This window comes from Mizuhopecten yessoensis, unplaced genomic scaffold (genome assembly GCF_002113885.1).
Source record: "Mizuhopecten yessoensis strain PY_sf001 unplaced genomic scaffold, ASM211388v2 scaffold1539, whole genome shotgun sequence".
Taxonomy (NCBI): Eukaryota; Metazoa; Mollusca; class Bivalvia; order Pectinida; family Pectinidae; genus Mizuhopecten; species Mizuhopecten yessoensis.
Window position 1 is genome coordinate 1,508,921 of NW_018404097.1, and position 27,354 is coordinate 1,536,274.

General features: G+C 36.5%; 1 protein-coding gene across 10 annotated transcripts in view; it reads left to right on the forward strand.

The window, feature by feature from the left end:
* The window catches only part of LOC110464893 (protein FAM53A-like), a 47,587-nt gene that overhangs the window by 11,922 nt on the left and 8,311 nt on the right, over window positions 1-27,354 (forward strand). Inside the window, exons 1-4 of one of the 10 annotated variants that reach the window (XM_021520362.1) lie at window positions 602-904; window positions 23,655-23,888; window positions 24,179-24,239; window positions 24,482-25,293. In XM_021520362.1, coding sequence (XP_021376037.1) covers window positions 23,778-23,888; window positions 24,179-24,239; window positions 24,482-25,293 — 984 coding nt within the window. In that variant the 5' untranslated portion in view covers window positions 602-904; window positions 23,655-23,777. Of the gene's footprint in view, window positions 1-601; window positions 905-1,709; window positions 1,730-9,207; window positions 9,318-15,513; window positions 15,607-22,426; window positions 22,512-22,682; window positions 22,757-22,900; window positions 23,015-23,654; window positions 23,889-24,178; window positions 24,240-24,481; window positions 25,294-27,354 lie in introns of those variants that run through there. The other 9 variants (XM_021520370.1, XM_021520427.1, XM_021520386.1 and 6 more) reach the window with 9 other exon arrangements.

Genomic DNA, 27,354 nt, shown 5'->3' on the forward strand with positions numbered 1-27,354 from the left:
CCAAATTCCTTATGCACATCAAACTCATGCTAAGTTTGCCAACCATTGTGATTTGTGCATATTTACGGATAATCAATGAGGTATCAGGGCTTTTTTTTATTCTTCAAGTTTTAAGCTATACATTATGTCTCAGCAGCACAATACTCACATGTTTAAACCTATAACCTCAATAATGTTAACCTACAGCAAGGGTATAAATTCCATGAATTTGCTTGTTAATACTTAACTGTAAGAAAATGTCATATTACCAATTATAGAAACAATTAAATAACATTTATTGTGAAATTATATAAATAGAAATATCAAGTTTTAGTATAAAATTTCAATGTTAATTATAAAAATATAATTAAACAGTTTATGTAATCATAATTTCTCTATGAAAAGAGTGCTGTTATTACATTAATTTTGTTATGAGGGAAATGGGGATTAATAATAGAGTTATTACGGTACTTATATCAGTACTATAATCCAGACCACTAATCCCTGAGGGAGCTCAGGATAATGTGAAGAAATAAGCTTTATGAATATCTATTACCTAGAGGTAATTTGTTAATCTTTTGTGGTGCCTACTGCCAATTTATGCTGTTTCTCATTGATCTCTACCTAAACTGGCAGGGTACGTTGACCGCATTCAGGGTCCCTCGCACCCACGACCAGGTAAGGAAGTGGGTAGAGCAGGCTAACACCTACAGCATACCTGTATAATAGGACTCGCTGATACTGTCGGGGCTGGACATTTAAAGCCCACATGACACTGAACACAGGTTGTGGATAGTTGTAAATGTCAGCCCTACACCTGTAACCGTTACTGTAACATTTCTACCTGTGGATATATATTAATTGGAAGGACTTACAGCGTCAATCAAACTGTTCAGTGACAATCTACTTGTTTAGAGGTGTGTAGGTAAGTTTTTTTGAGATATATGTATAATTTACTAATTACGGGTCTTTAGATATACTGTATTAAGATATTCAGGTTATAGACAAAATAATACAAGGCATTAATGGTTATTAGCAAGAAAGATGGCCAATAAACATATCTGATAGATTCAGTATACATGTATTATACTCTGTGTAAACAGAGGGTAGTTATCAGTGCTGAACAGGAGGTATGGGCAAGTTCTGGGCATATTATGTGGCTTCATGTGTATTCCTTAACTATGTGGCCATTTCTGGTTTTTAGGTGTTGATCAAACAGTTACTGGTGACGTAACATTGTTATTGGGCAGACATTCATTGTCACATATACAAGATATATTGTGAATAAGTATATATATATATATATATATATAATGTGAATCAGATGTGAATCAGCTATATACATATATAATGTGAATCATTAAACAAACATTTAATTGTTTGTTTGGATCCAGTGCCAATATTGGATCATACTGTCGTTATTACCTATGAGACTATATATAATGTGAATTAGATATATATATCTAATGTGAATCATATATATATAATATGTGAATCAGATATATACATATATAATGTGAATCAGATATATATATATAATGTGAATCCAATTGACATCATGTGAAATGAATATATTTTATATTAATCTAATTTTATATAAAAATTAAACTTCTTATTTTACAACAATTATGAAACAAGTTATTTCAGCTTACAATAATTGCTCTTTTCTTGTTGGCCCGGATGTCAGCGTGCAGGGGTCTTAATGTGGGAGGAAACCGGAGTACCAAAGAAAACCCAGCTGGTCGGGCAGGTGACCCCTTAACTTTTCACGTCCGATCAGTGAATCGAACCCTAGATTGATAGCATTGATAGCATGTGAATCAGATAGATGTCATAGAAATCAATTGATAACATGTGAATCAGATAGATGTCATAGGAATCAATTGATAACATGTGAATCAGATAGATGTCATAGGATTCAATTGATAACATGCATGTGAATATGATTGATAACAATGTTTTAATTTCAGTTTCTTTATTTCCGAGAGCCAGCCGACTCATAAGTTAAATATCAAACAATTACATCATGTAGTACATGTACAAGAGATTATTATAGAAATTTAAATTGATAAAGTGGAGAGTGAGCTTACAAAGTACACAAGTAGTTTTCCATATCAGACATTGATTTCAATACTTTCCGAGATTACATTATTCTTTTTACATTAGTTGTACTCAATAACTTTGTTAACTGAAAAACATTGTGAATTGTCTTTTCCATTGCTGGCCTCTTGGTACATAGGAGTGGGTACGGATTGTAGTGCCGTAGAAACTCCACAAACTGTGTTGTTAGTTATTCATCAGGACACAGTTTTATCAAACAATATGATTCCTGTTGTTTTTTGGCAATATTTCACTGTATCAAATAGTTGAAGATTTGTTATTATTATTTTCTTGTATTAGACATGCTGAAAATTTTCTTTAATTATCCCTTATAGTTGTTTTTGAAATAACTAGCAGGGTACACATCAAACCCATCTTACTGACTATCAATGTTTCTATATCTGTCATTCCCATCTACTGTGTATCACTCCATCCATTGATATTACTTACTTGAGCATAGCTTTGATTCTGAACCAGTGAAGATATTTTAATGAAACATTATTCCATATACACAATTTTTAGACAGACATGGCACACCTTTGATTTGCTGGACCTTTTCCCTGACAGTCAAGCTCACAATTTGTTTTACTTGTCTCGCTGTTGATAACTTGGTTTATATAACCAAACACTTCTGTCATGTATTCTTTAAAGGTATTTTGTCAAGGTCATAATGAGTAGTCCAAGGTCATGATGGGAAGTCCAAGGTCATAACGAGAAGTCCGAGGTTATAATGAGTAGTCCGAGGTCATAATGAGTAGTCCAAGGTAATAATGAGAAGTCCAAGTTCATAATGAGAAGTCCACGGTCATAATGAGTAGTCCCACGTCATAATGAGAAGTCCAAGGGCATAATGAGTAGTCCAAGGTCGTAATGAGTAGTCCAAGGTCAAAATGAGAAGTCCAAGTCATAATGAGTAGTCCACGGTCATAATGAGTAGTCCGAGGGCATAATGAGAAGTCCAAGGGCATAATGAGTAGTCCAACGTCATAATGAGAAGTCCACGGTCATAATGAGTAGTCCAAGGTCATAATGAGTAGTCCAAGGTCATAATGAGAAGTCCAAGTCATAATGAGTAGTCCAACGTCATAATGAGAAGTCCAAGGTCATAATGAGAAGTCCAAGGTCATAATGAGTAGTCCGAGGTCATAATGAGAAGTCCGAGGTCATAATGAGTAGTCCGAGGTCATAATGAGAAGTCCAAGGTCATAATGAGTAGTCCAAGGTCATAATGAGAAGTCCAAGGTCATAATGAGAAGTCTGAGGTCATAATGAGTAGTCTGAGGTCATAATGAGAAGTCCAAGGTCATAATGAGTAGTCCAAGGTCAGAATGAGTAGTCCAAGGTTATAATGAGTAGTCCAAGGACATAATGAGAAGTCCAAGGCCATAATGAGTAGTCCAAGGGCATAATGAGAAGTCTGAGGTTATAATGAGTAGTCCAAGGCCATAATGAGTAGTCCAAGGCCATAATGAGAAGTCCATGGTCATAATGAGAAGTCCGAGGTCATAATGAGTAGTCTGAGGTCATAATGAGTAGTCAAAGGTCATAATGAGAAGGCCAAGGTCATAATGAGAAGCCCAAGGTCATAATGAGTAGTCCAGGGTCATAATGAGTAGTCTGAGGTCATAATGAGTAGTCTGAGGTCATAATGAGTAGTCCAAGGTCATAATGAGAAGTCCAAGGTCATAATGAGTAGTCAAAGACTACCGTTGCTTGATATTAAAGGTCATTATCCTGAATAGCATTATTGTATGTGCCACTTTTACTACAGAAGTAAAGCTTTTTAAATACCATTTTCAGTCCTTCATAGCGCCTAGAGAATATAGCAGGTTATATTTTTTGTTCCGTTTTTGTGAGAGCTTGTGTGGTACTGTCATTGACATTGTTGAAGTTTCCCTTAGATCATGATGCATTATGTAATTGGTTGTGGATTGAAAAGAAAAAACCCTGAAGAGAATGTATTTGCGAATGCATTTATAACTATTCCAATTTTATTGACTTGCTCTTTTTAAAAAATTCAGTTTTTGAAATGATAAGCTTAAAGTCCTTGATGTGTTAACATTCAAAGTTGACGTTGTAGATCAGACAGTGTCTATATTTATGTCCATATGTTATAAATAAAAACACTTCATCAATTTATAATTTGAAATCTATCTCTGGGTGTTGGTGGGACAGCTCGGGTTTACTTCAGATATACATTGTGTTTCATTCTAATCCTTGTGTTTATTGACAATTCAATCCAAGCAAACACTAGTAAACTAAAATATGAGTACTTCATTAATAATTGATGCATACAGTGCATGAATAGCTCCCCATACTTGATGACTGATATTTTAAACAAGCAAAGTCGATTATTGGTGGTACAATGGTGTGTGTTATGATGGTATAGACAACAGTCCGAGGGTCTGTTATACACAGAATGATGGTATAGACGACAGTCCGAGGGTCTGTTAAACACAGAATGATGGTATAGACGACAATCAGAGGGTCTGTTAAACACAGAATGATGGTATAGACGACAGTCCGTGGGTCAGTAAAACACAGAATGATGGTATAGACGACAGTTGAAAGGTCTGTTAAACACAGAATGATGGTATAGACGACAATCAGAGGGTCTGTTAAACACAGAATGATGGTATAGACGACAGTCCGAGGGTCTGTTAACACAGAATGATGGTATAGACGACAGTCCGAGGGTCTGTTTAACACAGAATGATGGTATAGACGACAGTCCGAGGGTCTGTAAACACAGAATGATGGTATAGACCACAGTCCGAGGGTCTGTTAACACAGAATGATGGTATAGACAACAGTCCGAGGGTCTGTTAAACACAGAATGATGGGATAGACGACAGTCCGTGGGTCAGTAAAACACAGAATGATGGTATAGACCACAGTTGGAGGGTCTGTTAAACACAGAATAATGGTATAGACGACAGTTGGAGGCTCTGTTAAACACAGAATGATGGTATAGACCACAGTCCGAGGGTCTGTTAAACACAGAATGACGGTATAGACGACAGTCCGAGGGTCAGTAAAACACAGAATGATGGTATAGACCACAGTTGGAGGGTCTGTTAAACACAGAAAGATGGAATAGACGACAGTCCGTGGGTCAGTAAAACACAGAATGATGGTATAGACGACAATCCGTGGGTCAGTAAAACACGGTATGGTGGTATAGATATCTGAGATTCCATAACACAGATTTACTGTAACAGAAAAGGACAAATACATCCTGCAATGGCGCAAATACCTATGAAAATAAAACAACACATATTTTAATTAAAAATATGTCCACCTTACATCACTATGACTAGATGTCAGTATCACAAATTGATTTGAATATTGCAATTATGTGAAATAGTGATGTGTGAATACAAATACTTCAGAATATAGTGAAAATCTTTGCTTCTGATTTTCTTGTTTCATTTGTATATATATATTTGATCACTTTTGAAGGTCAAAACAATCCTGACATGTGAAATGATGTTATTGGTAAACTGTTAATTTGGCTTTTTTCCATGTTTCGGTCTGTTCGTTCTCCATTTAAACTCTGACAAAAGGCCCCAGTGTTCCTATGTAAAGCTTAAACACAGTAGGATAAGTGAAAGAGTAAACTTTGAGAGGCCATTCAGATTAATTCTTTACTTAAGGTTTTGTCGATTTTGACACACTTGCATGCAGGGTGAAGGTCACTATATGTCAGTGACTTAATTGACATGACTGTCTGTTGTTTGTGTGAGTATATATATGTTCAGTGTTGATTTAATCATAATTCATTTGTTCGCTTCTCATAGCACACTGGAGTTCTACCTATTGTACCTTAGTTTGTAAATTGGCATAGTACCAGAGCATCATTGTACTGATTGTGTAACTGTCGGTTTATTAACAGTTTCATTTCCGTGTCTAGTCATCACAAAGCTTGACAAGGACACAATTGATACACTACTCTCTTTAGAGTCACTGGTTATATAAGATTCCTGAAGAGCTAGTCAGCTAACATCAGTCAAGATCTGATCAGTTCAAATACATTCATTTGATGACTGATTCTGTACAGTTATTTCTACTACCAAGAATGGAGTTCAGAAATAAAACTTAGTAGTCTTGGATAGTTTCGCGACGGTCAGCTGTTGGCCAGGTCATTTCCTGTAACTCCATGTAATCAGTTCCATCTGCTGGTCATTTTGTCACCTTATACAGGGTTGACCATTGGTCAGTTCATCACCTTGACTGACCAGTCTTACAGGTGACTGATTAGGATTGTACAGGTGAGTCAATTACATCCTATTCACACTTCAGTGGATATCTTCTGAAGAGTGAAGGATTACTCCAGGGTACGTAAACACCTTAAAAAAGATAGCAGACACAGTTTATACTATCAGGTGTAAATTGACTGGAAAAAAGCGACTCTGAAACTTTTATCTGAATGGAACATGAAGTAAGTGACCATTTGACCTTAACTCAATACATTAGTAAATGATGTGCATTGTATTCACTGCTTTACGTAGGTAAATTTCATGCCCTTTACATCTTCCAGTTTTGCAGTAAAACGTAGTCAATAAAACATTGTCTTAGTATTGTACTTTTTTCCTCTAGGAGTTAACACTTCAAACTAATTATTTTGAAAAATTAACTTAACACCATAAAAATTTGATTTGAAAATCACAAAAAACACTTAAGTAATTTCAAAATTGAAATCAACACTATTAAGATATTTTGTTTGAAAATTTAAATAAACTGTATTAAAACTGTATTTTGAAATTTAAATAAACTATTAAAATTTCATTTTAAAATTTAAATACACACTTTTAAAAGTATATTTTAAAATTTTACTTTTAAAATCTGTTTAACCATAGAACATTAAACTCAAATTCTCACACAGAATTAAATCATAATTATTATTTCGGAATCATTATCTTTTCAGTAGTTGCATGGTAATCTTTCTGAAGTATCATTTTAGTTATTTTCATTTTACTAGTGTTATTTTTAAAACCGCACATTTTGACTTCTTTTACATTTCAAAGATACACTGAACAAGAACTGAACAATTATTCATAACAGCAAATAGAAACAATTATGTTGAAAAACAAAAACTTGGATTAAACACTAGTCTCTGTGTTAACAGCTAAATCATTTACCTTTACATTAAAAGTAAATTGAGATCCTGCTGATATATAAACCCCTTGTGTCCACAGGTATCCAGTGTTTCCCATGTAATTCTATGTCACTTCAAACATTGCTGTTTTAATAACAAATTCTTCTGTACTTGAGGAATGTTCCCCTGCCCCCTCCTACCACATATTACACTATCGTCTATGCATCTCTTATTTGCTAGCTAAGTTGGAGTCACAGCAATGTTATGTGAAATAAAACAATACAGGAAAATATTTCACTGGTATATTTTATAATTTCATCTTCCTTTGGAAAAGTCATGCATATTCAGATATATATCAGTGAAGAGAGATCCTATTACTGAGGGAGATCATTGTGAGAACTGTGTAGTTAACAAGTTCTGTGAGTGAGATCTATATGAGAACTGTGTATAGTTTACAAGTTCTATGAGTGAGATCTATATGAGAACTGTATAGTTTACAAGTTCTGTGAGTGAGATCTATATGAGAACTTTGCATTGTTGACAAGTTTTAAAGTGAGATCTATATGAGAACTATGTTTAGTTTACAAGTTCTGTGAGTGAGATCTATATGAGAACTATGCATTGTTGACAAGTTTTAAAGTGAGATCTATATGAGAACTATGTTTAGTTTACAAGTTCTGTGAGTGAGATCTATATGAGAACTGTATAGTTTACAAGTTCTGTGAGTGAGATCTATATGAGAACTGTGTTTAGTTTAAAAGTTCTGTGAGTGAGATCTATATGAGAACTGTGCATTGTTGACAAGTTTTAAAGTGAGATCTATATGAGAACTGTGTTTAGTTTACAAGTTCTGTGAGTGAGATCTATATGAGAACTGTGCATTGTTGACAAGTTTTAAAGTGAGATCTGTATGAGAACTGTGCATTGTTGATGAGAGTGCCTGTGAGTGAGATCTATATGAGAACTGTGTGTATGTGGCAAGAGTTTCTGAGAGTGAGATTTATATAAGAATTATGCATAGCCGACAATATTTCCTGTTGAGTAAGGTCTGTACAAGAGTGCTACTTCACAGGAAGTGTTTTTGAGTGAGGACTGTTCAAGACAGTTAACAGAGGTCCTATCTAGTGAGGCCTGTATATGAGAGTTGACTTGAGGAACTTTGGCGTGATGTCTGTAAGAGTTCCTGTGAAGTGAGGCCTGTATATGAGAGAGATGACACGAGGTCCTATGAAGTGATGTCTGTAAGAGTTCCTGTGAAGTGAGGTCTGTATATGAGAGAGTTGACATGAGGTCCTATGAAGTGATGTCTGTGAGAGTTCCTGTGAAATGAGGCCTGTATATGAGAGAGTTGACATGAGGTCCTATGAAGTGATGTCTGTAAGAGTTCCTGCGAAGTGAGGTCTGTATATGAGAGAGTTGACATGAGGTCCTATGAAGTGATGTCTGTAAGAGTTCCTGTGAAGTGAGGCCTGTATATGAGAGAGTTGACACAAGGTCTTATGGAGTGATGTCTGTAAGAGTTCCTGTGAAGTGAGGTCTGTATATCAGAGAGTTGACATGAGGTCCTATGAAGTGATGTCTGTAAGAGTTCCTGTGAAGTGAGGCCTGTATATGAGAGAGTTGACATGAGGTCCTATGAAGTGATGTCTGTAGGTGTTCCTGTGAAGTGAGGCCTGTATATGAGAGAGTTGACACAAGGTCCTATGGAGTGATGTCTGTGAGAGTTCCTGTGAAGTGAGGCCTGTATATGAGAGAGTTGACATGAGGTCCTATGAAGTGATGTCTGTAAGAGTTCCTGTGAAGTGAGGTCTGTATATGAGAGTTGACATGAGGTCCTATGGAGTGATGTCTGTAAGAGTTCCTGTGAAGTGAGGTCTGTATATGAGAGAGTTGACATGAGGTCCTATGGAGTGACTGATGGTGACAGGATTCAGAAAATATCTAGTACTGCCTCCAGCCGAATGTTCCGAGTTGGTGTATAATTAGGATAGTTACACAAACACTTCCTCCCTGTGTTGTACTTACATTGTGTCAGCCTGTAATTAATGACCAGATATACATCTGGGTAGACTAAAGCAATCACAGATAATTACCGTGTACCGGTTCCCTCTGAGTCTGTATATGCAGGATTAGCTGAAAGGTATGTTTACGCTTTGGTTTGGTGGAATAACATCTAAAACCAGCTGATTTCAGCTTTTAACCCTTTAAGCCCTGATGATGCATTAATGTTTGACTTGAGGGTCCTGTGAATGTTAAACGTTAATAAGTATACTTTATATAATAAGTATACTTTATATAATAGATTTAGGTATCATGTAAACGTTTAGCATCAATAGATTATCTATCTGTTAGTTATTCATTTGAGGATCCTGTTAATATCCAGTATGACATGTACTTGGTGATTTGCCTTGACTGATGAGGATACTGTGTATGTTCAGTATTACATGTACTTGGTGATTTGCCTTGACTGATGAGGACACTGTGTATGTCCAGTATTACATGTACTTGGTGATTTGCCTTGACTGATGAGGATACTGTGTATGTTCAGTATTAGTATGTTATCTATGGATTTGACTTGATGATCCTACAGTGAATACTCAATACTAGTTGGTAACATGTATGGAGGTGACTCCAGGATTATGTGAAAGTTCAGCTAAACACAAATCAACGATGGATGCCCTGGCCTCTTATTGGCTGAGATGTTCACTGTTCTTTTCCAAAAAGGATGCTGTGATTGACTCAGACTTGTTCCTTACACATTAAGGCCAAAGAAAGTCATGTGAATATAAAGGCCACATGGACCTTTTGTATAGGAGTTTTACCATGCGAGCATTAAGGCCACATGGACCTTTTGTATAGGAGTTTTACCGTGTGAGCATTAAGGCCACATGGACCTTTTGTATAGGAGTTTTACCATGTGAGCATTTAGGCCACATGGACCTTTTGTATAGGAGTTTTACCATGCGAGCATTAAGGCCACATGGACCTTTTGTATAGGAGTTTTACTGTGTGAGAATTAAGGCCACATGGACCTTTTGTATAGGAGTTTTACCATTTGTATAAATTTTGTACAGAAGATTAATGTAGACAAAAGTTTATAAAAATGTTTTGTATACAAGTTTAAAATACAACAAAACCTGCATTAAGACACCACTCTCAGGAAGTCCAAACAAGGTTTATCAAGGAAGGTTCAGTTCACAATAAATTCACACAGTAGGGAATATTAAATGGCCACTTTGAACAATGATCTATAAATACAGTTGGACTCATGAGGTGGTATTCTGTAGATGTTTTATATATAGATGTTTAAGCCTTAAAAATAACATCTACAATTTAAAATGAGAAAAAACCTTTTTGGTTTGGCTTTAATTTGCTGGAAAAAAAATGAATGTTAAAAAATGTATCACCGAGTTATTCTGGTGTTATTATTGGAAAGTGTCATTATCTGACCTAAGAGCCGTTAGATAGGTTCCAGGTAATTTATCACAATTCTGATGTAATTAAATTTATAAGTTTCACCTCATAATGTTATCATGAAATATGCTCAATTAAAATATGCAGGTAAATTAATAGTTAAATATGATAGGATCTGAAATATATTTGCATGCAACAACAAAAAAGACTTTAATTTTAGATCCAGAACGGAGTGCAATGCCATATGAGAACTTTGTGTACCTGCAAACAATGAAAGTCAATGGGATAAAACCAGACAGATAGGGCCCATGTACTGTACATATTACGCACAAATATTGTGCACAGATATGTTACAATAATTATCTGCTTTCATATGTACAATGACTGTTGGCTGGTGATAACTAGATACTATGCAACTGTGGTACAAATGTCCTAATTACCGTAGATATTATCTTTTTGTCCGGTTATGACTTTTTACAATCGGGTAAAGTGATAGTGGGTACAGAACCCCCCAGATTATGATTGGTTATATAATTACCGTAGCACTGTCTATAGAACCCCCCAGATATGATTTGTTATATAATTACTGTAGCACTGTCTATAGAACCCCCCAGATATGATTCGTTATATAATTACTGTAGCACTATGTATAGACATGTACATTACTTCAACACTAGCTAGTGGGGTATAGACAGATGATGTAATATTTTGACCTTGTTACACGTTTACTCGATTGTTGTAATTTTATTCCTTTGAGACATTTGAGGAGCTAAGCTGTCATTCCCTATGAAGATTTGTAGCCTAAACTTAGCTTGACATTTGAGGAGCTAAGCTGTCCTTCCCTATGAAGATTTGTAGCGAACCCCCCAGATATGATTCGTTATATAATTACTGTAGCACTATGTCTACAGAACCCCCCAGATATGATTCGTTATATAATTACTGTAGCACTATGTATAGACATGTACATTACTTTAACACTAGCTAGTGGGGTATAGACAGATGATGTAATATTTTGACCTTGTTACACGTTTACTCGATTGTTGTAATTTTATTCCTTTGAGACATTTGAGGAGCTAAGCTGTCATTCCCTATGAAGATTTGTAGCCTAAACTTAACTTGACATTTGAGGAGCTAAGCTGTCGTTCCCTATATGAAGATTTGTAGCCTAAACTTAGCCTGACATTTGAGGAGCTAAGCTGTCGTTCCCTATATGAAGATTTGTAGCCTACACTTAGCTTGACATTTGAGGAGCTAAGCTGTCGTTCCCTATATGAAGATTTGTAGCCTAAACTTAGCTTGACATTCGCGGAGCTAAGCTGTCGGTCACTATGAAGATTTGTAGCCTAAACTTAGCTTGTCCTTTGGAGAAATATTACTTGCAATTGTTTAAATATATTTTTATTGCCTTGAAAATGACAAAAAGGTTTGGGAACAAGTTCTTACAACTTAATTAAGCCCAAGGAGACTATGAAGATTTGTAGCCTAAACTTAGCTTGTCCTATGGAGAAATATTACTTGCAATTGTTTAAATATATTTTTATTGCCTTGAAAATGACAAAAAGGATTGGGCACAAGTTCTTACAACTTAATTAAGCCCAAGGAGACTATGAAGATTTGTAGCCTAAACTTAGCTTGACATTCGGGGAGCTAAGCTGTCGTTCCCTATATGAAGATTTGTAGCCTACACTTAGCTTGACATTTGAGGAGCTAAGCTGTCGTTCCCTATATGAAGATTTGTAGCCTACACTTAGCTTGACATTTGAGGAGCTAAGCTGTCGTGCACTATATGAAGATTTGTAGCTTTTTAGCTTGACATTCGAGGAGCTAAGCTGTGGTTCCCTATATGAAGATTTGTACCCTAAACTTAGCTTGACATTTGAGGAGCTAAGCTGTCGTTCCCTATATGAAGATTTGTAGCCTAAACTTAGCTTGACATTTGAGGAGCTAAGCTGTCGTTCACTATATGAAGATTTGTAGCTTTTTAGCTTGACATTCGAGGAGCTAAGCTGTGGTTCCCTATATGAAGATTTGTAGCCTAAACTTAGCCTACATTTTAGGAGCTAAGCTGTGGTTCCCTATATGAAGATTTGTAGCCTAAACTTAGCTTGTCCTTTGGAGAAATATTACTTGCAATTGTTTAAATATATTTTTATTGCCTTGAAAATGACAAAAAGGTTTGGGAACAAGTTCTTACAACTTAATTAAGCCCAAGGAGACTATGAAGATTTGTAGCCTAAACTTAGCTTGACCTTCGAGGAGCTAAGCTGTCGTTCCCTATATGAAGATTTGTAGCCTAAACTTAGCTTGACCTTCGAGGAGCTAAGCTGTCGTTCCCTATGAAGATTTGTAGCCTAAACTTAGCTTGTCCTTTGGAGAAATATTACTTGCAATTGTTTAAATATATTTTTATTGCCTTGAAAATGACAAAAAGGATTGGGCACAAGTTCTTACAACTTAATTAAGCCCAAGGAGAAATATTAGCAGTAGAATACATTCTGATTAATGGTACAATGTAGTATGTTATAAGTCCATTTTATGCAATAGAAAAATTACTGTGATCCTTTCGTTTACATTTTATGCTTGTTCATAACAATAGTTCACCGCTCTACCTTATAATCACTATAACTACTAAATGGATTAGAATAAAATGATAACTTGTTTATGGTAAAATCTATTGGTGAGTAAGACAACCATTCCTTATCAGTAGGAAATATAAATGTTTGACGTTCTTGATAAGTTTACACCTGTAATCAGAATGGTCCCTTTCTCTGCCTTACACTCTTTTCTCGGGCCTGTAGCCTAAATACAGGCCAGGTTTCTATAATCTCCGGTATGTTTGTTTGCGTTAAATGTTCAGGATTTTGTGTAAATGTTTAAATATCGGTATTTATAATAAATTGTTCAATGTTGAACATTCATTTCTACATTGATTGAAATGTAGTTCATGGTTCGTAATTATAGTTTATAGCAGTTAGATAAAACATTAATTGGTCTATTTCAGTACTTGTGTGATGCATATCTCGCACTGACGTGTATACATTTAGCAGTTTTAAAAGGACGTGATCCATTTATAGATTTGTAAAGAAGGGTTTTGGCCTCAGTACAGTGGGCTGGAGGGTGGATGATTGACAGTTTTCAGTTGTATTAGCCAGGGAAGACGGTATTACAGCCTACTAAATGTCCAGTATACAGGTATGATTACAGCATAGTGATGGTCCAATATACAGAGCCCAGCTGTTTGTCTTTGGTATAAGGTGATGGTGGTAGATACACTCAGGAGAAATTAACAGGAGAAATTATAACCTATCACCTGTCTAGTGTACAGGTATATGTAATTACAGCCTTTCACCTGTCCAGTATACAGGTATATGTAATTACAGCCTTTCACCTGTCCAGTGTACAGGTATATGTAATTACAGCCTTTCACCTGTCCAGTATACAGGTATATGTAATTACAGCCTTTCACCTGTCCAGTGTACAGGTATATGTAATTACAGCCTTTCACCTGTCCAGTATACAGGTATATGTAATTACAGCCTTTCACCTGTCCAGTGTACAGGTATATGTAATTACAGCCTTTCACCTGTCCAGTATACAGGTATATGTAATTACAGCCTTTCACCTGTCCAGTGTACAGGTATATGTAATTACAGCCTTTCACCTGTCCAGTATACAGGTATATGTAATTACAGCCTTTCACCTGTCCAGTGTACAGGTATATGTAATTACAACCTATCACCTGTCCTTTGGTATACTTTGGTATAAACTTTGGAAAAGTGGTGTTAGCGGTAGACTGCTAAATGTAATTAGATCCGTTTATGATAATGAACGTTCTTCAATAAAATTAAATGGTAAAATATCTGCTATGTTCGATATACATGTATGTTTATTACTAGGGGAATCAATATCGCCCATGATTTTTTTCATTATTCCTTAATGATATGGAGTGAGTTTATGAATTCCAATTGTCAGGGTAATATATATGAATTACAATTAACTATTTATGTTAATGTGTTAACATCTTTTTCTTTTAATCTATTGCATTAGTTTACAATGGACTGCACCTGGCTATTGCCATGCATTAACTGTATATCCCACATTGTGATACGTAACTGTTTGGCATTTGTCCAAACATAAAATTCTTGAGAAACACTTGTTCTGTAAGGTGAAAACCTTTTTCTTTTTTCTTTTTGTAAAATACAGGATTATATACAGAAGTATAAATCACAATACATGTACTAGCAAATAAATCTATGCCATGTGGTGGAAAGTACATAGTTCCTTTCTAGAACTTTAAAAGATAGTTATTTTATAAAAGAAAGTTATTTTAAATTCTGAATACCTAAAAATGAATGTCTCTATACAAATATTTGACCTTGGTCACATAAGTCATCACCGCAAGTTACAAAAGATATCTTATAAATAGTCAGATTGAAAGAATCTCTTTTATCTTGGGAGGAAGTGATTTTGATTTGACTATTAGATTTATACTTGAAGGGTTTAATATTGCCACAGGTCATGATATACAGTAATTGGTGTAACTGGGAGCCGGTATAGGGTATGTTTTACAGCATTCTTTGGTTAAGCATGCTATTGAAGTGAGGTATACAAATCTCGATAGTTGCAAAGAAATTTTGATTTATCTTATAAATGAAATATTATCGCTTGAAATGGTAAATGAACGAGTTTATTTCCCAATAAGCATGAATTGTACATGAAATGAGCTAACTATATGAGTCATATATAGAAGAGAAATAAAAAGATATATTTTCATGATATATATGCATTATTGCATACTGATATAAATAGATATAGATATACAGTGAGATAGGGCAACATATTGGTGGTCGGATGTGACACTTCCTTTCCTGTTACATTTGACACCCAACTAAATATACCCACGGAAGATGGTGTAGAGTGCAGTGTGTTGGCTGGCATGGGTCAAGACTTTGTTGAAGGAGGGAGGAATGTAGCAGACTGGGTCAACAGCCAACAGCAAGTTAGCTCAATTGGTAAAGAGTGTGTTTAGAGCTTGGATGGTGTAGAGCGCAGTGTGTTGGCTGGCATGGGTCAAGACTTTGTTGAAGGAGTGAGGAATGTAGCGGAACTTGACTGGGTCAACAGCCAACAGCAAGTTAGCTCAATTGGTAAAGAGTGTGTTTAGAGCTTGGATGTCCCGGGTTCACATCTGCAGTACGGCCATTGCATTTTTTGTTTCCTGTTACGGTCAGTTACGGTCAGTTACGTAGTATCTGGTGCGATGTTTTGGACTTATCCTGAATAGGTACGGGCTGTAGTCTAGTGTGGGCAGTGGGGTTAGATGTAAGCTATAATAGCTAGGCGTACAGTGCGTGGACGTATAATTAGAAGTCAAAGCAATTACATACCTTTATCAGTGGTCAGTGTTGACCTGACCTTCACTATGACCAGTGGTCAAGGAGTATTGAGCGTTTATGAACAGTCATCAAGCCTGGTGTTTACCGTGGGAGTTATTGGTGTTTATCCTCATTTCTCACTGTGACAAGTAGAAGTGACAAATCAACAGTCCCTTGCAGTGATAACTACAGAACATTAACAGTCGGTGCTCACAAAAATAGCTAGCATACTGTAAATCACATTGTTTTTGTGAGGAATTGATTGTTTTGCCCTCACTGCACACCAGAATACTTTTTCTTGGTCAAATATTCCCCCTTCACTGGTAAAATTCATATTCACGCCATGCTAATATCGCCCTGCACATACTATTCCTACGTAGTATACTATAGTATAGCTGTGGAAACCGTAGCTTCTAGGCCCGATCTTTTAAAAAATATATATATTGTTATCGGACCATTTATACAGCTGGCGAAAGATAAACTGCGACGAAAACTTCCTGGTACACAGTTGTGATGAGAATCTTAGTAATTTAGGTAGATTTAGGTAAATTTAGGTCATCTACACATTGAAAGTTGATATTATTATTGCAAGATTATCCTTTCAATCATGAGCTCAAGTATTTGCGAAATATAATCTACAAGTATGGGTTGTGAAATATAGTGATGCACATGTACATTAATTTCTGCAGCTTGAAGGAATATAGATATGTATATGCATTATGGCGTACATAAATTTCTGGAACGCTGAGGAACAACTAGAACATATTAATTTCTTGAGTCTGAAGTAATAACTAGTATTTGTTAATTTCTGGAGCGCAAACATAGCAAACATGTTTTGAGGAATAAAAGCTTTTTAGGTCACCTGAGCTTTAGCTCAAGTGACCTATTGCTATCAGTTTTCGTCCGTCGTCGTCCGTCGTCCGTTAACATTTTACAATTCAAACTTAAAGACAAGTTCTGCTGGGCCGATCGAACGGAAAGTTGATAGGAATGATTGCCTCATGGTCCTGACATATGGCCGCCACGGCCGCCATTTTGAAAACCTATTTCAAACTTAAAGTCAAGTTCTGCTGGACCAATTGAACTGAAAGTTGGTAGGAATGATCGTCTCATGGTCCTGACAAAGTGTTGCTATTTTTCGGGTCAATCAGAAATACAATTTGGCTGCCATGGCCGCTATTTTGCTACTAAGTCCTAATAGGCCGATCTCACTTAAAATGGGGCTAGGAATGATCAGCTCATGGTCCTGACAAAGTGTTGTTATTTTTCAGGCCAATCATAAATCCAATATGGCCGCCACGGCCACAATTTTGAAAACATATTTCAAACTTAAAGTAAAGATCTACTTGGCCGATTGAACTGAAAGTTGGTAGGAATGATCGCCTCATGGTCCTGGCAAAGTGTTGTTATTTTTCAGGTCAATCATAAATCCAATATGGCCGCCACGGACACCATTTTGAAAACATATTTCAAACTTAAAGTCAAGTTCTGCTGGACCAATTGAACTGAAAGTTGGTAGGAATGATCGTCTCATGGTCCTGACAAACTGTTGTTATTTTTCGGGTCATTCAGAAATACAATTTGGCTGCCATGGCCGCTATTTTGCTACTAAGTCCTAATAGGCCGATCTCAGTTAAAATTGGTCTAGGAATGATCAGCTCATGGTCCTGACAAAGTTAAGTTAACATTATACTATTTTTTACTCAAATTGGTACATATTTCAACAACAAAAATAAATACTATAGACTCAGGTGACCGTTAAGGCCCATGGGCCTCTTGTTAAGGAAAGAAATTAACTTCTTGAGCTCTGAAGAATAGCTATGGATGTGTTTCAGCCTTTGTGTAATATTTGCAGACTGTGTCAGTTTGACTTCCGTTGAACAACTTTTGTTTGCTCTTTGTCAACTTTTAAGACTGGAGCAGGACCTATTGGTCCCTCCATATTGAATGCTTTCAAAAGTGTCGAGTAAGCAGATTTTGTTTCGTCACAGGTGACTGAATAAATAGATAAATATTTACAGACCAATGTAGGAGAAGGACAGGACAATACTTTTTGATTACAATTTAAATGCTGTTTAAACATTATTGATATCGACAGAAAGAAATTAAATGCTGCCATAGAAAGGCATAGACATGTAAAATTTGGCCATATAAATGAATTGCTGTGCTAGGCACTTTAGTTGTTGGCTAGTCAAAATAATCCAGTGTATCTGCATAATCAGTGTCAATATGGGTATGTTTATGTTGTAAGCATCACCGGCTGTATAGTATATACCTAGTACTGTTTTGTGTTAAACTGCATACCCAGAAAACTAATTAGCCACAAAAATAAAGGTCCTAGCTGTGTGTGGTGTTGTGTGGGGGAATTAGGCGTCCATTGTTTTGTGTCACACAGTATCAGACACATTGACGTTGGAGAGCGCACATTAACAATGTAAAGTCATTCAGCATGTTAAGGTTTTATAGCGGACAGTATTGTCACTACCTGATAGAAATCTGTGTTTACTCTAAGTCACAAGGTCAGTCAAAAGATATCACCTACGCTTGGATTATTGACCTCTGTGTTGGGCATGTTTCTGTTGGAACTAGTATATTGTTTAAGTATAAAAATCTACACTCACACTTGACAGAGATGAACATTACATGGCTCTGTATTGGTTTATTAGGTCACCTGAGCTTTAGCTCAAGTGACCTACTGCTATCCGTTTTCGTCCGTCGTCGTCCGTCGTCCGTCGTACGTCGTCCGTCGTCCGTCGTCCGTCGTCCGTTAACATTTTACATTTCAAACTTAAAGTCAAGTTCTGCTGGGCCGATTGAACTGAAAGTTGATAGGAATGATCGCCTCATGGTCCTGACAAAGTGTTGTTATTTTTCGGGTCGATCAGAAATCCAATATGGCCGCCACGGCCGCCATTTTGAAAACCTATTTCAAACTTAAAGTCAAGTTCTGCTGGACCGATTGAACTGAAAGTTGGTAGGAATGATCGCCTCATGGTCCTGACAAAGTGTTGTTATTTTTCGGGTCGATCAGAAATCCAATATGGCCGCCACGGCCGCCATTTTGAAAACCTATTTCAAACTTAAAGTCAAGTTCTGCTGGACCGATTGAACTGAAAGTTGGTAGGAATGATCGCCTCATGGTCCTGACAAAGTGTTGTTATTTTTCGGGTCAATCAGAAATACAATTTGGCTGCCATGGCCGCTATTTTGCTACTAAGTTCTAATAGGCCGATCTCACTTAAAATTGGTCTAGGAATGATCAGCTCATGGTCCTGACAAAGTTAAGTTAACATTATACTATTTTTTACTCAAATTGGTACATATTTCAACAACAAAAATAAATACTATAGACTCAGGTGACCGTTAAGGCCCATGGGCCTCTTGTTCTGGTAAAGCGAAAGTCATGTTTACAGCGTTGTATCAATATTGAAGTTTTTTCGACCAGAACCTTGGGGGTCAAAAGTTGGGATAAATTGTACATGTTTTATCAGAAATCTTTGTTTGCCTAAGAAAACCTGGTTATCTATGCGGATATGAAAATTTAATTGATATGAAAATTGCATGTCGATTTTTCTGTTTCCATCCATGTTCAGTGGAGGTCGATACCGCAGTGTTTACCATGTCCACTTTCAACGTTAAGTGCCGTAGGGTATTGACATGGACTGACACAGTAGACTTATTACATTGGTTACCCACAACTGTGACGATGACTCGTGTATTTGTGACAATGTTCATGATAATAGGCCTAATGCTGTTAAAAAGGGTCTTCACACTGCCCTCACAAACACTCTTATCCAAAGGTAAATACTGAACCTATATGGCCGTATAACAAGTTTGACAGGTTTTAGAGTGAGGCATGGTACTAGGGGTAAAGTATATAGGTAGCAAGGAAATAGAAAATGTTCTCAGTGCAGCTATATAGCTAATGATTCTACTTTTACCCGACAGAGTTTTCCACCCTTTATCATCTCCTTAGCTTCATGAGCCTCTACCTGTATATTAAATAGAGGTTAAAATTAATGTCTCTGGCAAAAATAATTTTCTGAACGAACTGGAACAAAATTTCCCAACATCTGAAATTTAGGTTGCAGTTGCCATTGATTAGTGTCGAGATTACACATATCTTATGACAGTTAAGATAACTAAGTACTAAATACATAAGATGAAATATTTGGACATTTTAATGTCAAGCATTCAAAATGTGCCACACCTATAAGTTCATTGATAGTAAAAAACATATAAGAAATACATGATAAAAACGTCTATCTTCTTGGTCTGATGTCAACTACCATGTCATAGCTGTAGTAACGTTCAGGTCTTACAAAGTATATATATACAGATTGGCTGGTACAACTGTATTTCAAGTATTGCTTTTTAATACATTGGGTTCAATTCCCTGATCGAATGTGAAAATGTATTGAGTCAGTCTACCTGCTCGACCATGTGGGTTTTCTCTGGGTAATCCTGTATCCTCCTACATGATGACCCCATGCACGCTACCATCCAGGCCAACACAAATGATTAATGTAAGTTAATGGAACTTGTTTCATAATTGTTGTAAAACAAATACATTTTAATTTTGATATATTCGACCCAATACCGTATTGTTAAATAGATCCAGACATAGTGTTCTGTCAATAAAAAGTGCCAATACTGTCATATTAGAAAGATATAGATTTTTGCCCTGTGAATACTTTAACTGCCTAGTACTGTTATGTGTGATTAAGATACAGACTTACTGCCCTGTGAGTAGTTATAGATACAGACTTACTGCCCTGTGAATAGTAAGAGAGATACAGACTTACTGCCCCGGGAGTAGTTATAGATACAGACTTACTGCCCTATGAATAATTATAGATACAGACTTACTGCCCTGTGAATAGTTAAAGATACAGACTTACTGCCCTGTGAATAGTTAGAGAGATACAGACTTACTGCCCTGTGAATAGTTAAAGATACAGACTTACTGCCCTATGAATAGTTATAGATACAGACTTACTGCCCTGTGAGAAGTTATAGATACAGACTTACTGCCCTGTGAATAGTTATAGATACAGACTTACTGCCCTGTGAGTAGTTATAGATACAGACCTACTGCCCTGTGAATAGCTATAGATACAGACTTACTGCCCTGTGAATAGTTATAGATACAGACTTACTGCCCTGTGAATAGTTAGAGAGATACAGACTTACTGCTCTGTGAATAGTTATAGATGCAGACTTACTGCCCTGTGAGTAGTTAGAGAGATACAGACTTACTGCCCTGTGCGTAGTTAAAGATACAGACTTACTGCCCTGCGAATAGTTATAGATACAGACTTACTGCCCTGTGAGTAGTTATAGATACAGACGTACTGCCCTGTGAATAGTTATAGATACAGACTTACTGCCCTGTGAGTAGTTAGAGATACAGACTTACTGCCCTGTGAGTAGTTATAGATACAGACGTACTGCCCTGTGAATAGTTATAGATAAAGACTTACTGCCCTGTGAGTAGTTAGAGAGATACAGACTTACTGCCCTATGAATAGTTATAGATGCAGACTTACTGCCCTGTGAATAGTTAGAGAGATACAGACTTACTGCCCTGTGAATAGTAATAGATACAGACTTACTGCCTTGTGAATAGTTAAAGAGATACAGACTTACTGCCCTGTGAGTAGTTATAGATACAGACTTACTGCCCTATGAATAGTTATAGATACAGACTTACTGCCCTGTGCAAAGTTATAGATACAGACTTACTGCCCTGTGAATAGTTAGAGAGATAAGACTTACTGCCCTGTGAATAGTTATAGATAAAGACTTACTGCCCTGTGAGTAGTTAGAGAGATACAGACTTACTGCCCTGTGAGTAGTTATAGATACAGACTTACTGGCCTATGAATAGTTATAGATACAGACTTACAGCCCTGTGTAAAGTTATAGATACAGACTTACTGCCCTGTGAATACGGTAGTTATAGATACAAACTTTCTGCCCTGTGAATATAGTTAAAGATGCAGACTTAACACCCTGTGAATAGTCAGAGAGATACAGACTTATTGCCCTGTGAATAATATAAACAAAAACTACTGTTACATTGTTAAGAATTTCAGATTGGAAGATTATACAAACCTAATCAACTTAGTTCAGAAGAAATATTTTCAAAGGCCTGGTAAAATTAGGTCAGATTAAAGAATAGGGCGCTATAGTGTATAATTATGTTGTGCCCTGATTGATTGAAAGGTGTGTTGGGAGATAGATGATACCTGCGCTGTACTCGTTAGTGATCCTCATTAGTAGATCTGCTATACCTACCTGGCATAATTTGTAAGCGTGGAATGCTGTGCGTGAAACACGAGGCCCTGTTGACCCCTGTTGGATCAGATTTGTACCTTTGCCAAGCATTTAATCTGCCTATCAACTTCTCAAGGAACATTTTGTTTTATACTAAAACCCAAATCATGCTCAGTACGAGTGGTCCCTTTCAGAGTGTGGTACCGGTGTATCAGTGTTGTGTGTGGCTAATGTGGGAATAGCACGTGTTCAGGTACACTCAGGTATTGTCACCTTGTGGAATCATTGTTCCTATCGATTTCTATATCTAATCTGTATTATAAACTAACCATGCTTCTCTGATAACTTGTGCAGTGTAATAATTATTACGGTATATATATAGTAGTGGGGCAGTTAGAAACAGGTAGTAGGCACAATGTGTGGTGCAATGTAATTTGTAGTAAAACAAGGACAGTTTACTTTGGATGCTTAATGTGTAAATGAAGTAAAATCTAGGAATTGAATACAGGTGAGTTTGGCAGAGATATATTTGGAACAAATGCTTATGTCATCCTGGGTAGTACAGTATTATCTTACACTGCATTTGAATATTGAGCGAGGTAAAGAAATTCCTCGTTTATGTGAGCAGCATTCTCTGTCTCTCATTTTACCTGTACTTGTTGATATGGTGTGCTTTGTGTCAACCTATAAAATGGACAAGTATTTTAGACCAGTGAGATAATCATAAAGTAAATATTGACAACGTTATGGATATTTTCCAAATAAGGTATGTTTACCTATAGATTGTACTCTTCAGAGCAGGCACCGGTCAAAGTACACTGTGGGTGTCCGGGGGCGAGTCATGTGGTCCTCAATATTCCCAGTGTATACCCTTCATGAAGGAGGTCAATGTCAGTGATCTTAATTAATGCATATTAATGGGCACAAGAGGATTTAAAGGTCAATCATTCAATACCTGTTTGTTTTTGTGGCTATATATCTATTTTCACAGTGGACTCTGTTCAATTCTATATCACTGATAATCATTTGGTAAATTTCCCACAAATAAATCTCTTTAATCCAAAACATTACTTATCTAAAATCTGACGTCTGCTGGCTAACTCGTAGTATGCAGATTTCATTAAAGTAATATATAAATATTGTCAGACTCTACAGGTTTCATTATAGCTAATATAAATAAAACTGAAGAGGTTCTACTGTTGGAAATATACAGATATTGATAAAGTTGATCTAACCTCAACTTTTTCCATTTTTGGGGAAGGGGGTGGGGGGGACAGATGGGAATTTAATTTGGTGCTGAACTGGGGTGGTAAAAGTTTTGTTGATTTGTTTTTGGAAGGGAGGTAAATAAAACTACACAGTATAATCAAACCAACAATTAAGTGAATGATTTATTTTCATTTCAGGACTTAAATTCAGACCCCCATCAACCATGACTTTGTGTGGAGGTGGACACTAGTGGCCCATGGCCCCTGGACTCTATAGGTGTGTTCAGTTATGAGGTATTGAGCCACAGCTCCCTGGGATCTATGTCCCTGACCGGGCTCAAACCCAGCATGCTGGCAGTAGATGTCCTAACAGAGAAGCTGCGTGACCAGACCATCGATGAACAGACCAAGAAAACCTCGCAAATCAAGCTGGTGAGTTTACACACACACTAAGTATTTAGAGACAGACCAAGTAAAAAATCAGAGACCAACCCTGCACAAAACAAGTTCAGAGATGAAATTCATAAAAAAAATCATAATTAATGGTATTAGTTCAGAGGTAAAGCAGACAACAAAAACATTTAAACCTGGTTGGTTAAAAGAAAGAATGTTTTAGTTACTTGAATGAATTATGCAATGGTGATCTGGTTAGTAATCAACAAGTTGTAAAGTTTCAGTTCTGATTCGTTGTACTTTGACTTATTTTGCTACACACACTTCAGATCCAGCCCTCGGATAGATACAAGCTCAGCAAAAATGCGGAGGCGACCATTGCAGGTTCAGGTGAGTACATCGATTATAAAATAAACAAATGTACCTCTTCAGTCTACACCCACAAAGTTTCTTTATTGGGGAGAACAGATTAGCTATGTCTAATGGAACATGACTTTGAATACATAAAATTATACAGGTGTGTAATATATGTATTACTAGAGTGCATTTAGAAATGTTTTAAATCTTGATTGCATCTTGTATCAACAGGTAGATAAAAAAAAATCAGAAATTTATTTGCTTTCTTGATTCAGGTAAAAAGGTTTGGACAGTGCAGTTAAATTCTGCATCAGGGAAGGATCTGTTATCAGAATCGCTAAAACAGGGGTTAAGTACAGCCCTGCCCACGGCCAGTCTTGCCTCTAATGGATTGAGTGATCTAGGGCCACCCCCAAACCCTCCAGCCCCGCCTAAGAAGAGACACTGTAGGTCCCTTACAGTCCCTGTTCCCCCAGAGCGGCCAACACCATCATCATCATGGCAACCACAAGAATCGCGGTTATGGAAGCCAGTGGCCGTGATATCCAGTGACAGAACGCAGTCTGAGGCCACAGTTCTGCCTGTCAACTTCTGTGGCAGTGACGCAGCATTAGGGTTTAGAACTTGTGACGGTGGCAATGTGATGCCTTCGGGGATGTGTAATTGTGAACAAGGGTTTGTTGTCCCTGGTGATATCTTCACCCCACCTGAATCACCAGTCCCCCGTCCATCTTCTACATCTACATGTTCTGGTCGCCATGACGGCACATTTAGTCCACTTGGTGCACCATGGCTTGAACATTGTCAACGCCGGTACGATGCTTTCCAAAGCCGGAGTCTTTCATTTGAGGATCAAATCTCATGTAGTTCCAGTTCTGGGTCCACGCCCAGTGTTCCCGGGTGTATTCATTCCCAGCAGTCTCTGTCCCACCATCCCCAGCACCATCACCACCATCACCACCACCATCACCACCATCGTATCCCAAGATGCCGTTCACAGCCTTCTATGACTCATGACAGAAAATATGGACTCAAACGTCGCAGGGACTATGATCGTCCAATGTTAAATTTTCGCAAAATGACAGAGGTATGTTATCCAGCCATAATTTTTATTTTCTAGTGCAAAGTTGATTTACAGTTTTGAATGTATTCAGAAATCTGATGATTAAATTGCTGGTTTAGATATGATCCTTTGGATATAACTTATCGAAATACTTTCCAGTGTATGATTTTGTTTTTGTTGGTACCAATCAACAAACAGTTTGCTTTAATAGTTTTATAGAAAAACTGCTGATAGATCGGTGTAGACTTATCTTCTATGTAAACAGGTATAAATACCAATACACAAGCCATCAGTATTGTTGATGTGCATCAGGCGCGTTACGTGCTAACAAAAACCTAATATGCTCAAAGAAAAATTATGGCAATATTCCAAAATCATTTAAAATTCAGTTTGGCAATATTTCAAAAAAAATAAGTTGAAGTTCTACTTAGTTAGATTACAGTCCTGAGGGGATTTCCTCTGGATATCTACAGACCACAGCAATAGTGTGTATATAATCATTGGTACTACCATTGTAAAAACCATAGTTTTTATGCTTTCCTTCTGATGACAGTACTGTGGGTTACTTTTTTCTGACATCAACATTTAAGTGCAAATGTAAAACCTAATTGCCCATCCCCCATTTTAGGAGTCTGTTTGTAATTATAACACAAACAAGATTTTATACCAAAATTATTACATTGTATAACTCTATTACTATATAGTTTTTGTTAACTCATTCACCCCTGAAGACACATTTGAACTCTTCTAATTCAAAGGTTGGTATAGTTCATTATGAAATTTCAGGGGTGAATAAGTTAATATACCTGAGGAGCTCTGTGAAGGGGGAAAAGCTGCTAGTTTTAAGTTGGTTATTTCTTATTTTTTAATACTTACCTACTTCATATGGACAAATATTCTTTTAAACATATACATGTAAAGAGATCATCAGTGGATTTTCCATTGAATACGAGATATTTTTACAAATAAAGGACAAATTAGCTGACTGTAATTTATATGGAATTAGTTCAAATTATGAAATACACCGGCCAATTTGATCCCCTATATATATAGATTTACTAATAAATGAAGCGGGGAATATTTGGGTTCCTCTGAGATATCATGTACACCAACATTATTGTATTCATAGATTACCAACTTTGAAGTTGGTAAATTATCTATAACAAGTCAATTAAATTGTTTATTTTGTTAATGTGGCAATTTCTGTCATGTCATAATTAGCAGTCCAGGCCCCGCTTGTATAAAACGACTGTAGTATTGAGATTTCCTTAAATTTGAGGATTCCAGCATTGTAAATAGAACTGAAGGAACGTGTCTTTATTACAAACTATTTAGTGACACTGTGTAAGGTAGTCACACAAATGACACTTGGAGATCCTATTACACACGTAATTGTACAAGCCTTGAAACTGTTATAAATCATATCCATCCATCTCTTGAAGTTTAAAAACCAGATTCTTTAAAAAAAAAAAAAAATGGAAACAATTTTCTGTTTTTCAGTGATTGAAATCTCAGTATAGTTAATATTTGTGTCAGGAATGAACCTTATCAGGAAAAATAATTTATTCTTTTGTTGACAGGTTGTATGTTGTTGAACTTAAGCATACACAAAGTCTAGTTCCTATGTTTCAGACTTTGAGCAAGAATTATGTCTTTCTGCACATTAGTATGTGTTAAAAAAGATTCAATTATCCAAAAATATATAAATGAATTGCCATAAACCTCCATAGTCTACAACGTAGAAAGCTTGCTTTTGTTGGTACAATTCCTGTTTGGTCAGCTTTAGTTAATAGGACACTTGTAAAACTTGTTTGTACCTAAGTTGTGTGGGATATTGACGTTACAAATTAAGTTATTAATTACACCCTGCCTAGGAGGTAAACACAGCTATAGGGGCATTATGTATGTAGGCTGTGGTTCTGAGGCGGGGTGTAGTGTATATTTACATAGGTCACTCAGCCAGTCACTGTTTACCTCAGCAAGTAGCATTTAAATTAAATTGTATAAAAAATATTGTTACATAATTTTGTAAATAAACATTGGTGTATTGTGATAAGAATTTTTTCATTGCTGCATTTGTTAGAG